This window comes from Lepidochelys kempii, chromosome 5 (genome assembly GCF_965140265.1).
Source record: "Lepidochelys kempii isolate rLepKem1 chromosome 5, rLepKem1.hap2, whole genome shotgun sequence".
Classification (NCBI taxonomy): Eukaryota; Metazoa; Chordata; order Testudines; family Cheloniidae; genus Lepidochelys; species Lepidochelys kempii.
In genome coordinates, this window is record NC_133260.1 from 88,796,240 (window position 1) to 88,812,687 (window position 16,448).

Consider the following 16,448-nt stretch of genomic DNA (forward strand, 5'->3'; position numbering starts at 1 on the left):
CACCCCAGAATTTACAGATAGAATTCTTGATATGTCGGCAAACATTGGTACATTTCCTTAAACCCGCAAAATTGTTGCAGCTTTTCCAACACAAATTTTAATAGGACAATGTCTGGAAATATTTACTGTACAACTTCCCGTCCCCCGCCCTCCCCCTCCCCCAAAATAGGGAACATTTTCTGCTTTATCCTTACAACTACTTTTCTTCCCACATACAGATTTTTGTCCATGATCTGAAAACCAAACGGAGATTTAAAACCGTAATGGAAACTGGTATTTCAGATCTCGTAATACAATAATTCTTTGCATATCGATGGGATCTAAAATGAATCCTCAAACATGTATCTGAGATAAGAATTGCCACCCCTATTTTCCAAATGAGGAAGTCAGTGGCAGAGCCAATAATAAAAACGGAGGGGGACACACACATCCTAATTACCAGTCTTATTGTCTAACCTCTAAACAGAGTTCCTAGTATTTTAGTCAAATGTCAACAATGACATTATATATATATTACACAGACCTCTCTGCTGTGCAATTTCTGTATTTATCCAGCATATCTATATTATGAAGTGCACTTGCTAAGCAAACTACATGTAAGGGAATATGAATACACAATTGGAATTTTATAGCAGGAGATGAATAATACCTAGAAACCCAGGTAGAATGAACTGGCAGTAGCGATCTGGATATGACCAATATAGAAAGATTTGTTACAGCAATGAGAAAACAGCAGATACAAATAGTGTGCAGTACTGGTGATGACTGTAAATACTTTTAGTACACTCTATACTGGTCTGCAAGGAACCAAAACACTTAAATATATCATTACAATACATTCCAACAGGATCTCTTTCTTTGTATAGCATTCTCTCAGTTTCTGAGACATGAACTCTCAGAGACCTTATCACAACCATTGTTTTTTATTTTTCTTCTATTATTTATATCATTATATTATTTAAATTGTCTCTGATCTCTTTGTTGCAGAGTTCTCCCTCTCCGACCATCTCCTTCAACATTGCCATCAGCCCCCTCCATCATGCCCAGTCTCTTGGCCTTTCCAGTCCCTCCTTAAACTCTCTTTTGCCAGAACACCTGCCAAAAAAATTGACAACGGCTAGGCTGCTGGTGTGCAAAGACCACAGCCTAACACGCTCACCAATAGGGTCTCATTGTTGCCTTGTACTCCCCTTCTGTCTGTCTGTCTCCGTCTATTGTCTCATGTGTTATGCTTAGATTGAGGGCAGCTAACATCTTTTTGTTCTGTGCTCATAGAGCACCTAGCACAGTCCGTGACTAGGTCTCCTATGTTTTATATGGTCACACAAATAATAACGAAAGAAAAATAATAGGCCTTTTCCCTGTAACAACACTCAGGAAGTTGAGGCCTTGCTACAGAGAAGACATTCACCTGAAGTTAGCAAGAAGAGCATGAGGTATTGCAGGGTCCAGTGGCCTTAGCAGCACCGGATTTGTAATACCATCTATGCAACATACATAAATGAAGTCTTGCTTGGGTTTAGTCATTTCCCAATTCTGGCAGAAAACAACTTGGGGTTTATGCTGGTATAAGGGAAAGCAGAATCTGGACCACTCTTGTCCCCAGTAGTGCTTAATACCTGATGCCTCAGAGGAAGGCAATGACCCATCAATTGCTCTAGACCAGAGGTTCTCAAACCGTGGTCCGTGGACCAACAGTGGTCTGCAAGCTCCATTCAGGTGGTCCGCGGATAGTTCCCCCTAAGGTGCATGCCTGGGTGGCCGCACACAAGAGAATGAAGGATCACCCACCTAATTAGTAGAGCCACACAGGCATGGCTCCACTAATTAGGTGCCTGGACCCTGGAGAAGATGCACATGTAAGGTGAGGTGGTGGCCTTGGGGGGAATAGAGGGTAGGTGGTAGGGGAATTCGAAGAGGGGGTGGGAGGGAATTTGGGACGTGTAGGACTGTGGTGGCCAGAGAAAAAGGTGACTTTCCCCAGCTCCAAGGCTGTTGCGGAGAGACCCCGCTCCTTCCCAGCCCAACTTTGTGGCTGCCACAGCACAGGAAACCCCCTTCTTCCCAGCCCCAACTCGGGAGCTGCCATGGCAGGGGAGAGAGGGCACATCTATCTCATTAGAAAGGTAAGACTACCAATATTAAAATATGAGTTGTGTGCTTTCATTTGTAGAACAAAAAAGTTAATTATTATTAAGGTTTCTTTGTATAGCACTTTTATCCAAAGCACTTTACAATAGTTAGCCAACGGTACAAACAACATTTGGAAAGATCATTAAGCGGTCCACCAAGACCCTCAGCAATTTTCAAGTGGTCCATAGAAAATAAAGTTTGAGAACCACTGCCCTAGACAACTGTACTGTGATTTATACATGGAGGAAAAATGTCTTTGTGACCCCTGCAGGTGAGTATACTTATACTAAAACATGACGGATTTAAAAATCTTGTAAAATGTTGAGTTGTATCCCTGGATATCAACTTTCCATCTGTGCTAGCGAAGCCCCTTTGTATCTACTCTTTTCTAATAAAGGAACTTGAGTTCCAATTCCTTATATGGAAAGGTATTTTTCTGCTAATGGTAACTGTGTTTCATAGAATCAGTGAGTTCCAGCCTCTAGCTATTGATCTTCCACTTACAGAAAAGTCAAGGTGTCACTATTTAACTCCTCTTGTATTCCACTTGTTAGTCCCAATAACATTACTAGTGTTTCCAAATAGCACGGTCAGTAACATAGTTTTCCTACCCTGGGAGGTATACCTTTGCAAATTAAATCTAAAAATAATCAATGAACTCTAATATGATTAAATCTAAAAATAAGCAATCATATTAACCTTGTGTAGGAAAAACCCCTTCGAAAGTCATTCCAGCTATTTCTTTCATTTGGGAGCAATCAGTTTTGGTTCAGCTTGTTTTCAGCCAGGGCTATGTCAAAAATGATTGCCTGTGAGTGAGTTTCTCATTGTCCTTTGGAAGGATTGTCACCAGAGGCTTAAAATTAAATCTCTTTCAGTCAGAACTATTGCAGTTATGGCAGGCCAACTCAGGTCAGTCCTAACTCCTGAGATTTACAAGGGGGCTACTTCGAGCTCTTTACATACTTTAACAAAACATTACTGTGTTACTGTACATGTTTCATCACATGCAGAGTTCCTGAGTTCAAGCTGTGTTCAGTGTCCACTTCAAAGTCAGCATCTCACTTCTCCCCTGATCAAAGTCAGCATCTCACTTCTCCCCGGTTCTTCTCCCCTATTTTCACTCTCCCCTCTCCTTTATCTGAGAAGCTTTTTTATGTTTACTGTGTTAAACAAGATTTTTTAAAATGGAAATAGATTTTGTATGGAACACGGGCCCAATTTGTCTTTGCTGGCATAAAGGGAAAAGAGGGCAGGGTTAAGGTCCCCCTGCTGAGTGAATAGAATTGACACAGCAACTAGACTCCCATGCCTGGCCCATGCTAGGCAACTCAGGCTTGCGTAGCTTGGGCTACAGGGCTGTTTCATTGCTGTGTAGACACCCAGTCTCAGCCTGGGGCCAGCTCTAGGACAGAAGTGGGCAAACTACGGCCTGCGGGCCACATCCAGCCTGCAGGACCCTCCTGCCTGGCCCCTGAGCTCCTGGCCCGGGAGGCTAGTCCCCAGCCCCTTCCCTGCTGTTCCCCCCTCCCCTGCAGCCTCAGCGTGCCGCGCCGCCGCCAGAACGCTCTGGACGGCCAGGAAGCGCAGTTGCAAAGCCGTGGCCTGACCTGGTGTTCTGGGCGGTGCGGCTGTAGCCCCGCCAGCCACTGGTGCTCCAGGCACCACAGTAAGGGGGCGGGGGGGGGGGGGGTTGGATAGAGGGCCGGGGAGTTGGGGGTGGTGGGCAGGGTGTCGGGGTGTGGCTAGGGGTCTGGGCAGTCAGAGGGCAGGAAACAGCGAGGTTGGATGGGACAGAGGTCCTGCGGGGGCAGTCGAGGGGGCTTTGGATGGGACGGCAGGGGGCAGTCAGGGGTGGGGGTTTGGGGGTGGTCAGGGGACAAGGAGCAGGGGGTGGTGGATGGGGTAGGAGTCCAGGGGGGGCCGGATGGGGCAGAAGTCCCAGGGGAGCTGTTGGGGGAGAGAAGCGGGGGGGTCGGATAGGAGGTGGGGGCTGGGCCACGCCTGGTTGTTTGGGGAGGCACAGCCTCTCCTAACCGGCCCTCCGTACAATTTTGGAAACCGGATGTGGCCCTCAGGCCAAAAAGTTTGCCCACCCCTGCTCTAGGACCATGCAGAGGGGGAGGGCCCCAGAGCTCAGGCTTCAGCCCAAGCCCAGAAGTCTACTATACAGCAATGAAACAGCCCTGCAGATCAGCCCTGTGAGCTAGAGTCGGCTGGCACGGACCAGCTGCAAGTTTTTCCTTGCTGTGTAGACATACCCTTAGAGGACTTCTCAGGTAGATGCAGATCCTTGCAGAAGCCCCTGGCACAGGGGCAGCATTCTGGGACAGGCCAGAGATTAGCAGGTGGCATAGCCAAGGTATTGTGCAGCTGAATTCAGATACATGAGCATGTGAAGGACCAAGAAGAAAAAGAGGTCAATCATTCTGGAAGGTTTGGGGCAGGAATCCTGTAAGCATGTGTGTTAATTGAGGCAAACAGTAAAAGCACTGGAATTTGAAACAGGTAGGAAGATTCAGTTTTCAAAAACTACTGAATATTCATGTGCTAAATTTTCAAAGCTCTGGTGTTAAGAAGGGCGGCGAATAACCCTTTTATAGGGCCAGACTGTGTCCTGCATAGGTGGGGCTGCAGAGCTGCAATGCCCAAGCAGCACTGAGCCAGATTCTAGGTTTGTCCAGCTACAAGAATGGGGGAGAAAGCCTAGCCGCAAATTAATCCACATATGAACATACAATAAAAAGCTTGATATGAGTGACAGGATAGGCCAGTTCTTATTTTACCTGAGCAAGTGAACCCATCTCAAAATGACTCATACACACAGAAAAGTGTCATGATCCAAATGTCTCATATAGCACATTAACAGCACTTCAGACTCCAGACTATTCTAAAATTCTTCCCAGTATTTCTGCACAGAATATCAGGTGACTTAACAGTGAAGACTAACGCAGAACCCCTTCTTTTGATAGCTTACAAGGTGTTATTTCAACATATAGTTTAGTTCTTTTAATGGTTAGGAACAAACAAAAATCATCATTTACATCAGGAGCAAGAAGACAGTCAATAAAACTGAAAGGCAGGATAGTTATAGCAGGTAAAAGGAAATACTTTTTTTCTATGAGTCACATTTAGCCTTTGGAACCCATTGCCACAAGGTATAATTGAGACCAATAGCTCAGCAGGATTCAAATAATGAATGGACAGTAAGAACATTCACGGCTATATTAATCAGGAATTTATAAGAATAAGGAAGAACTATAAACCCTTATGCTTCAGGCTATAAGCCCACATCTGACTGAGGAAGTTAAGAAATAATGTCCCCTATGGAAAAATACTCCTAATTGCTTGCTTACGGGCTCTTTTTCTTTTTCCCTTTTTTTAAGAACCTGATACTGGTCATTCTCAGAAACAGAATACTGGACTAGAAGGACGATTAGTCTGATTCAAATTGGTAAATGCTGTGATATATTCCTACATTTGTAATGTTCTGCTGTGCTTAGAGAAAACTAGAAAGAAGTAATTTTTTTCATTGACACATGAAACAAAAAAAGATATAAGGAGATTTTCAAAAGCAACCAAAATGTTTTTGGCCATAACTTTTAATCAAGAAATAATGGAACCCATAATTTTCTTGCAGCATACAATTGTACCTGCAATTAATCCCAAATACAAATGCCAGCACACATATACCTATCAGATTTACTTGTTCAACATGTCACCTTCAGAAAAGTGACTACCATAGTGAAATCTTTCTGAAAATCAGACTCAAAATGAAGAGCCCCAATAATTCAGGGGAAATGGGTTGGCAAATAAGGGGGTTTTCAAACTCAGAAACCCAAGAAGAACCCAAAGTCACAGCAAAATCTCAAAAAGTAAAGAAAACAATCCCTTCAAAGAGGCTGTTTTTGTTCTGAGCTCCTAGTCTCTTTGTAATATGTGTCACATTTTCTCATAAACAACTGAATCTCTAAATAGAATTATATAAACATTACAAGCTCCCAGCTTTGCTTTTCATACCATGCCTGGCAGGTGAATGGCAGCAATTTCTTCAAGCTTTTCCAACCAAGCCTATAAGGACTATTTTACTAGCTCTCTGCAGCTCTGATTAAAATAAATTATAAATAATTGCTACAAATTCAGACAAGGCATAAAAACCCTACATACTTGTTAAAAATTAAATGTTGTGGAAGATGGTTGTAATGACATTTTCATGCAAAACCACATCATTTGGAAAGTAGGATGTATAAGTATAATCTAAAACCCGTTCCATGCTTAATGAAGACTACAAAGGAATATTTTTTGAAATAATGACATTTTCTAGCTGTAACATGGGGCGCAGAAGCATTGCTATTAACCCGTTAATAGTCCCATTGAGAGAGAGAGATTATTATTTTATAAAATTTGTCCCAAAATTTATTTCTCAAGCTGATGTTGAATGTAAACTGCCTTGGTACAAGATGACTATCAGAAAGAAATGTAATAAAAGAGACAAACTATATTCAATTAAGATGGCTTTGTTTTGATTTTTTTTAATAATTCATGGGCTTTTGCAATTTTGCATCCTGTATAATCTTTAACCTTCCCCATTTCTGAGAAAAATAAAGGTAAATGCTGTACTGATTAATGGAAAAACGAATAGAACTCTATCCCTTCAATACCGTGGCCTATTGTAGCCATTTTACAGTCTCTAGTACAAGTTCAACAAGAACTCAACTTCAGAATGAATAACCTGCTGTCTCATTCCCCCATGCCATCATTGGTGGTCAGTAGAGTTTCTCGTTCTCTCTTTGGCTCAGGCTATGTCTATACTAGAAAGGTTTTGCTGATACAGCTATTGGCCATGTCTACACTAGTGAGCTTAAAGCAGCACAGCTGTAACGATGCAGCTGCGCCACTGTAAGATCACACGTGTAGCTGATCTTTGCTGACAGGAGAGAGCTGTCCCGTCAACATAATAAAACCACCCACAACGAGTGGTGGTAGCTATGTAGGTGGGAGAAGCTCTCCCACCGACATAGTGCAACGCGTACTACCACTTATGCCGGCAAAATATATGTCGCTCAGGGATGTGCGTTTTTCACACCCTGAGCAACTACGTTTTGCCAACATATGTGGTAGTGTAGACATGGCCGTACTGGGACAGATATACCAGCAGAGCCTCCAGGGGAGATGCAGCTTATATACCGTCATAAGGCAATCTTTTGACGGTATAGTGAAACCACCTTCCCAGATGACATAAGCTATAATGGAAAAAGTGCTCTTTTGCCAATATAATTGTGTTCACACAGAGGTTGGTTGGTTGGTTTTTTTTGATGGCATAGATATGTCCGTCAGGGGTGCAGATTTTTCCACACTCCTGACCAATATAGCTATACTGGCAAAACTTTGTAATGTAAACTTTGTAATGAGACCTGGTCTCACGCTATGTCTACATTAGGAGTGCTTTACTGGTATAGGAATACCAGTATACTATACTAGGCAGCAAAATGCTCCTAGCATGGATGCAAACTATATTGGCAAACTGGTGCTTTGTATTGGTACCCCCCCATAACATGCCTGAGCAAAAGAAAAGCATGAGAAAAATAGCAACGTGGCCACAGCAATAGTATTCAGGAGGTCAGGTGGGTTTGTGCTCATGCAGGTAACCCATGCTGCTGCATATGCCACCACGGCCACACCCATACTGCTGTTTTTAGTACATTAGCTCAAGCAGAGCTAATACATATCTGCCTACCCTCCCAGCTGCTGTACAGACTTATCCTACTAGCAGAGCCAATGCCAACCCCACAATGCTGCAGGAATACCACTAAAAGAACCCTCCTAGTCTCTATAAGCACAGGAATGTACCACTTGTAATAGTTAGCCAAGCTTGCGAGGCCCTGCACTCAACTTGATGGAATCTGTCTGTTGTGCCATAACTTTTGAATGCCACATCTGACCTATTCCAAAATTTCAGGGAACATTCTAGACATCAGTGGCCAGAACCCTCTTGATTTGGAGGGCAATCAGAATGCCAAAAGAGGGAAAAGGGGGACACGTAGAGCTCCTGTCATCTCTTGATGGCACTCATTAACCCCTTGCAGCATAACATTTCCCCTGTTCATATCTCAGGAGAGTTTAACATGTTGACACACTGAGGTTATGTCTACACTTAAAACACTGCTGCAGCTTTGCCACTGTACTGTAGCACTTCTGTGTAGACACTCCATACAGTGACAGGAGGGGCTTTCGCATTGCTGTAGGTAATCCACCTCCCTGAGAGGCAGTAGCTAGGTCGACAGAATTCTTCCATTAACCTAGCACTGTCTACATTGAGGGCTAAGTTGGCTTAGGCACGCCACTCAGAGTGTGGATTTTTCACACCCCGAGAGACATAGCTATACCAATGTAACTTTTCAGTGTAGACCTGCTGGGGAGCGATGAGGTAGCTTCTTAGCTTGCAGGGGCAGCCAGAGGGAGAAGAGAGAGAAGGCTTCATTCATTCCATCTTCCTTCCTAATGTCCTGCCTCCTCAGCCTGTCCCAAGTGGGAAGAAAGACGGCACCAGCCATCCACCCCTTCCTTCCAATCTGGGAGAAAGAAAGGCAGTCTGGGGTAAGGGAAGAAGAAACACAGGGCTTCCCTGGCATATTGCAGAGAATGGAGGATCATAGCAGGAATGGGCAGAGAGCAACAGAGGAAAACAGAGCTCTAGGTATGGTGAGGAAAATGTGTGACCTTGATGGGGGCAGTGGAGGAGGAGAGACACACAGCACCCTTGACATGGTGTAGACTAGAGAATGGGGGACCCTGGTGTGGGCATAAGGAGGATTGGAGGGGATCAGAATCCCTGACATGCTGTGAAAATGAAGGAACCTGGTGGGGGGGGAAAAGGGAATGGAGAGGAACAGAGCCTCTGGTATGGCGTGGAGAATGGGGGACCCTGCTGTGCAGGGGTACACAGAACCATTAGTGGAGGAAACTGGGGAACCCTGGTGGGGGACCTTGGTATGGGGAAGGGAGGCGCACAGAGTCACTGCAATAGGGAAAAGAATGGGGGACTCTGGTATGGGAGGAAAGAGACTTGGGGGCACACAGAGACCCTAGCAGGGAGGTGATTGCGGGGAGTTGCAGCAAGTCCCTGAAATAGATGGGGACAGGAAAATGGAACACAGGGAACACGTTGGGATCATGAACGGATGCCAGGAGCATGGCCAGCAGAAGCAACAAAGCATGTAACCCCCTAATATATGTTGTGATTTAGAGGATAATTATGTTAACAAAACAGTAAAGACTATGCAAAAATGGCATCGTCCTATTCTACGGGGCCTATCCAGGAAGGCACTTATTTCTGTATGTAACCTTAAGCATGGGTACATGATCCAATACCTTCCATATTCAGGGCCCAGATGTGTTGCCAAGTTATATCTATTTTGTTGATTCAGACCCCAGTGCTCCCATTGATGATTGCACTTAATCACATGCCTGGGCCTGCACAGCCCCACTTATGTTAATGGCACTTTGGGTAGGCACAGAGGTATGCCCTCACACAGACAATTGCAGGATCAGTGCCTACAACGAGGAACACTTCATGAGGCTCCCCCTGAAGGGCTACCTCGATTCATTCCATCAGGCTGGGGAACGTTTTCACTCACCTCAGTTGTTATTGTTCCCCTTTCCCAAGCAGTAGCAGATTTTGACTCCGACAGGTCGGTTTCCCATTTGTAGCAGAAATTGTGGAGTCAGGTATTTTCTAGGGAATTTGTTTCCTTACAAAATGTACACACCATCCTGTTTCCTTGAACTAAGATGGCAACACACTGCACAAAGGCAACTGTCTTTTGCATAAACCCTAACTGAGGCTCTGCTCCAGCCCCAGAAGCGGCTACCTCCCTCCAATCTCACTGCAAAACTCATGGTTAACACTTAGCCCTCAAGAACAGAAACACCCCTAGCCCAAAACTCTTACCAAGAACATCCCTGGCCAGAAAGGTGAACCCTTAACCCTCCTTTTGTGCACTTGCTTTGCAATATAAAAGGAAGCTCTGGAAGGAATAATAACTACACTGAAAGTGCTTTAACCCACACAATACCCTTAACGATTGAGTATGGTTACTGCCTGACACCCTTAACTCTTCCTCTGGAGAGTTTCACCCTGTTAAACCCAAATGTGCAAGTCATTAATACCCTTTGTTACAACACTACAAAATGTATCAATATCAACTACAATCAGTGGAAATAAAGTGAAAGGAAAGACTAAGCTATTAAGAGTGCTATTAATTTCACTGTAAAGTCTTTGGCCTGTGGAACTTTGGGGGACGTTTCTATTATCTTTGTATAAATAATTAAATAGTCAAATAGAGATGTGCTTGCCTACATCTTGTGGAAGCGTAGATACTATGAGAACATACTTGCCAGAAATGGGTTTACTCATTAATGCAGGTGTTAACATGAACTGGTAATTAGCCTGTTGGCAATTTACTTTCAGAGAAACCTTGGAAAAATCTTACAAATGTCAGTTACTTTTACATTTATCTCTTTAACTTATGAGCACTGCACACACAAAAAGTTTTCATCATTATGCTAAAGTGAGTGCAGTAACTTTATCCCGAATTGTGTGCTAAAAGGTCACAACCACAATTATATGGAGGTGAAAGATATTTTACCAAAGGCACTTTAAGATGAACAATTAGGAATCATAATTACTGTAGTACAGCATATACCTCAAGTGCCAGCTTTCTGAATGACAGAGCAGAAGCATGATTCATTCCCATTAAGTTCTTCTTTTGCTTCCATGGTAAAAAGACTGCATGTGAATTCAATGTAAAGATCTAAAGCATGCTGCAGTAGCACCATATTCCAGACAGCAAAATAGAAGAGGACTGGTAACTGGTCATTTGGGTTTTCTCCTTTACAGAAAATGAATAGTCAATATGTGCGCTTTGAAGTGTTTGGATGTGAAACTGAGGAACTAACAGATTTCTGGGAAAAGACAATTGAAAAACAAACTAAGCATCTGCAAATTGAAAAAGAACGTCAACAGAGAAGTGCTCTGCCAAAGTATGTTGCGGTGGCGGGGTGGGGGGGGGAAGGGGTGCTTGCTTCTGTGGGTTGGTATTGTAATCCTTTAAAAAAATAATAAATAAATACATTTAGTGCATGCCATAGATGCCAGAAGGACAACCCAGAAAATATGGGTTCTCTGTATAATACACAACAACAAAGCTTCATGCGCTGCCCCTCCCGCTGTGTGCCTCAACCATGACCTCAATGGCCATCTCATAAAGACGAGAGAGGGTAGTTTATTCTTGCGCCCTGCTCAAGCCACTAATGCTACCTTTCTCCCTCACAGTCTGGTGCTGTGTGGAGCCTCAGCTCAACCACAGTAGAGAATCTGGCCTTAGATCATTTAGCCTTTCTAGCCTTGTGTTCGCTAGGAAAAAATGTGTGTTCTTAACTCAGAGTAGCTAATGTAACTAACACACGGTCAATCCCTAATTAAAACAAGGCAGCTGTAGTTTCAACATGTGTCAGCAGGCCAACGCACACCCTAAGCTCCCCTCTAGTCTTTACCTCAGCCTGCTAACCTGTGAAAACTATAAACTGCCTTGTCTTCAGAGGATCTTACCTTGTGTTGGTTACCCCGAAGTAAGAACATGCCTTTTCTTTTTTTTCCCCTAGTGAAGATACACCTTTTCACACAAGCTGGTCCCAAATAAAGGAAGCGTTCAAAATTCACCCACCCTTTTCCTTTTCTTTTTTTGAAAAAAGTTTAAAATCCAACAGAAGAGGAAGGAAGGATGGATGGTGTTGCAGTTAGTGCCCTGGCTTAGGACGTGTGAGAGCTGAGCTAGTTCAGTTCCTGGGTCTGCCTTAGATTTACACTGTAACCTCAGGCAAGTCCCTTAATTTCTCCATCCTCGGCTCCCCACCTGTAAAATTTCTCCCATCTTTTGTCTGTCTTGTCTATTCGCTCTTTGGGCCAGGAACTCTTACTATGAATCTGTGCAGTGCCTAGTACAGTGCCTTGATCCTTTTTGGGGCCTCTAGGTATTACTGCACTAGAAATGAACTCCCACCTCTCGCCTAACCTATCTGGTCAACAAGTAAGAAGTCTTGCTCCTGGCAAGAATCTTGTAGATTTAACTGTACACAGTCTCTCCTTTGCTTTCAATCTAGTAGTGCCAGAGGAAACCAAGAAAGTACTGTAAGAGGTTGTCCAGGAGGTGGCAGCAGCCAATCTTGAGAATTAAGGGATGACCTCACAAAGTAGCTTTGTCAAGCCAGGAGAGATGAAAACTAGAGATGACTGAGCCCCAAAGCTCAGGTTAGGTTTCCTCATGTCATCCCAGGGGCATTATGCTCGAAGACACTCCAGACGAGCAGGGTTTGGTAGATCTCCCTACTGCTGGTGGAGCAGCACCAATGGTAGCAGTGGTGGAAAATGTTAGAAAGATGAGTTTGGTGGTATCTCTCAAAGCCCAGAGATATGCAAGACTGGAGTCTTTTTGGTGATACCAGTGTTTATGTTTCCTGTCTTAGACTCAGAACTGAATGGAAGGAGAGGCTGGAAAAAAGGATACAGATGATGAAGACTCAAAATGAAGAGCCGGCTAGTTGAAGGCTTCTTACACATTTGGGAAAAGAAGGAAAAATGTTTTGCAGAAGAAAACCGTAGTGTACCCAATTTATTTTTATTTACAAGCTTTGATGAGATTTATTTTACAGCACCATCATCATGTAGGGAGTTCATATGTGAAACCTTGACTACTGCTGATGAGACCTATTCTCTATGTGAACCCCTCATTCAGTGAGGAGAGAATAAATGTGTATGGATCCTAAATTGTGGTTCCCTGATGCAGACAACTGCCTGGAAAAGGAATTTAGTATCATTTTAACTAAATGCTCATTGAAATAGTCTCCTGTATATTTTACTAAATACGCCTTAGGTTTCTATACATACTGATATTATACAGCAATTTAATGTCATGGTTTTCCTTTGAAATTGTTTAATACATTTTTGGGTTTTTGACTACTATGAAACCACAAATATACACAGAGAACAAATACACTTAAAATATATTCATTTATTACTAATACACTTTGGGAGCAGGTCCAATTCCTCCTCCTTATAAGACAGATTGTTTCAAAGTGTATCCGTCTAACCCCTACCACAAATGTGCAATAGCCTTTACTAAAATGGAAATGTTTCAGTGGAATAATGCTATCCAGTTGCTTCTTTTTTAGAGTGACTGCCACAGGAGTAATGCATGGCAAAATGGGTTCTTACAAAACACACAAAAAATCCCTTTGCCTCAATTGCTCAGCTGTCAGTCTCTTGCGATGACATCATTTGACTACTTCTCCAGTCTCCATATTGTTCCAGGGTAGACAAAATTTGTATTGCCAAGGGGGAGGGGGGCGCAGAGGAGAAATCAGTAAAAGCGAGATTCTGGTTTGTAAATAGCTTAGGTAAATTGTTATCATAAAGCACATTTAAAATGTTATATTTTCCTTTCTACATCACATTTCAAATATGCAACTTTGGAGTGACCTGAGGGCAAAAAACAAATATGGCATCCAATAGGAGTTGTCCACATGGAAATGACAGGCTGATCTGGAGCCTGAAAAAAGCAGTTCAAATATAAAAAACTACCTCGGACCACATGCTCAGAAATCAAGTCATCGCAACTTTTGAAAAGAATTTCCCTGTGGGCTGAAACTGCCTAAAATATGCTATGCTCCATTTCTTCAATATGGTTTTCTTACACTGCTTTCAAAATGACATAAGCTAAACTGAAAAGGCACTCTTATTTCACATCTACATAGGGAGTTATAACACTATAACTATAACCATATAATTATACCTGTAAATGTCCCCATGTAGACAAGCCTCAAGGGAGTTAGGCACACAGCTCCCATTAAGTTTTAGTAGGAGTTAGCTCCTTTGAAAATCCCAGGCTGTGCAGCTCAATTTTCTCCTGACTTGCCTGTGCTCAGCACCTCCTAAAGCCAAGACCAAATTCTGCTCTCAGGGTTGCACTAGATTTTACATTGGTGTAGCAGAAATCAAAAACCCAAGGGCCAAAGGTTATGGCTGCACTACAGCTTAAGTCGACATAAATTATGTCATTCAGGAGTGTGAATTAGCCACTTCCCTGAGCAACATAATTTATGCCGATTTAAGTGCCAGTGTGGACAGTGCTATGTCAGTGGAGGAGCATCTCCCAGCAACATGGCTACCACCACTCATGGGGCTGGAGAAATTAAGCTGATGGGAGAGCTCTCTCCCATCGGCTTAGAGCAGAGGTCGGCAACCTTTTAGAAGTCTTCATTTATTCACTCTAATTTAAGGTTTCACGTGCCAGTAATACATTTTAACGTTTTTAGAAGGTCTCCTTCTATAAGTCTATAATATATAACTGAACTATTGTTGTATGTAAAGTAAATAAGGTTTTTAACATGTTTAAGAAGCTTCATTTAAAATTAAATTAAAATGCAGAGCCCCCCCGGACCAGTGGCCAGGACCCGGGCAGCGTGAGTGCCACTGAAAATCAGCTCGCGTGCCGCCTTTGGCAAGCGTGCCATAGGTTGCCTTCCCCTGGCTTAGAGCAGCTTCATTAGAGAGCTTACAGCAGCACAGCTGCATCAGTGCAGCTGCTAAAACGTGCAGTACAAGAGAGACTCAGACTTACTGTACCTGAAAATCTAGGAGTGAAAATTTTACTACAGGATTCAGATGGATTGACTACTTTCCATACATATTCTCTTCCAATTAAATGAATCATGGGGAGCAAACCTGTCAGAATCCACTAGGGGGAAAGACTAAGAAAGAGAACAGAGTGCCTGCTTTCCAAAGCATTTCCCCAAGATACTACAGGCTCCTGATGTCACTGAACTTTATTTCAGTGATATCACAGAATGATGCATAGTGGGATGTCTTGAGCAAATTAGGATGTGCCAATAGATTTGAAGAGAAGTGAATAATATATATTTTTAAAATAGTAAACTGAAACTTATCTTTGTGCTGAATGGATCCTCCCCAGCCTGGATTCTGGGAGCTCTAAGAACATATTTCTGGGTTTAGCCCAGTGTTCAGTTTAGCTTTGCAATTTACCTTGAGTGTTTAAATGAATTATTTTGGGCTCAGGTTTCACAGTGTTAGATTTAGGACTTTGGGTCATGTTGTGATCTTTATTTATCCAGGTGGTAGCAACCCATTTTGATTACAAACTCAATCTCTTTTTCCAGGGCAATCTGACTAGTAGCTTTATAAATTACTAGTAACAAAACAGTACATTCCCACAGCAATACATACGATTTAAGATCAATCAGCAAAAACTAAAATACGATAAAACTGAAATTCATGTCAAGAAACAAACTTAATCAGAAGCAGGAGCAGAATGTGAGATGAAAATGTTTGGGGTCAATTGAAAAGATGGGAGTATAAGTCTTTAATTCTCCTTGAAGGTCATTATAACAGTCAAAAGGAAGTGAAGAGTAAACTTTAAGACAAGCCAAAACACTGAAAAATGTTCCTTACCTCTAGAGACTATAGGACAGAAAAGGTTGTGGTTTAGTTATTGATAAAACTATGTGGGCACTGTAGAATCATTATTGCTTAACAGAATGAGCCAAAGGTCCCTCTGGATTATTTATCAGTCGCTCTTAGTAAAGGCAGAGCTTTTAGCAGTGTGGGATGTGCAACCAATACAGTGAGATCTAGGAATTTTTAAAAAACACTTCTTCAGAGGACCACTTCATTTCATTTGATTTTTTCAAACCAAATGAATATAAAAATGGGATATTTCAACTATGCCAATCCATTTTAATTATTTTTTGTGATTAAAATATAATACGTTTGTTTATCCTTTCTAGCTTTCATTATTTTACCATTCTTCTTCCTAACCTGGATACCGTGTTCCTAGAAGATGTATTATGCCTGTTTTATTACATATGCACGATTCAGAACAACGTTTTAAAAGCTTATAACACAGACAAAATTGGAAGTAGCATAGTTTTACCATCATCTAAAACAATCCAATCCCTCTCAGGCTTTATTTATGAGAAGTATATTCAATGCTACCATGGGAATGACACATACTCCATTTTACCTGTATTAATGGCCCTTCTGTTGTGTGGATAAGGTCTGACAACTGTAAAACTGTGTTTAAGGGAGAGTTTAAAAACAGTTCCTTAACATTGTTCCTGAGTCCATTGTTTTCCACAAACTAGGAATTGTCTTTGTGCTCGTTTATGCAATGCTTTGAACCTGAATGACCTACTGAAATCAGAGCAGAGTTCTTTCTTGCTAATACAGTAGTGTCAATTTT

General features: G+C 42.5%; 2 protein-coding genes across 2 annotated transcripts in view; one reads left to right on the plus strand and one right to left on the minus strand.

The window, feature by feature from the left end:
• The window catches only part of LRRC2 (leucine rich repeat containing 2), a 284,223-nt gene that overhangs the window by 176,624 nt on the left and 91,151 nt on the right, over nt 1-16,448 (minus strand). The gene's annotated exons all lie outside the window — the stretch shown is intronic.
• Nucleotides 11,036-12,736, plus strand: LOC140912085 (protein FAM240B-like). Its single transcript, XM_073346236.1, has 2 exons — nt 11,036-11,175; nt 12,658-12,736. The coding sequence occupies exons 1-2, from the start codon at nt 11,036-11,038 to the stop codon at nt 12,734-12,736; spliced, it is 219 nt and encodes a 72-aa protein (XP_073202337.1).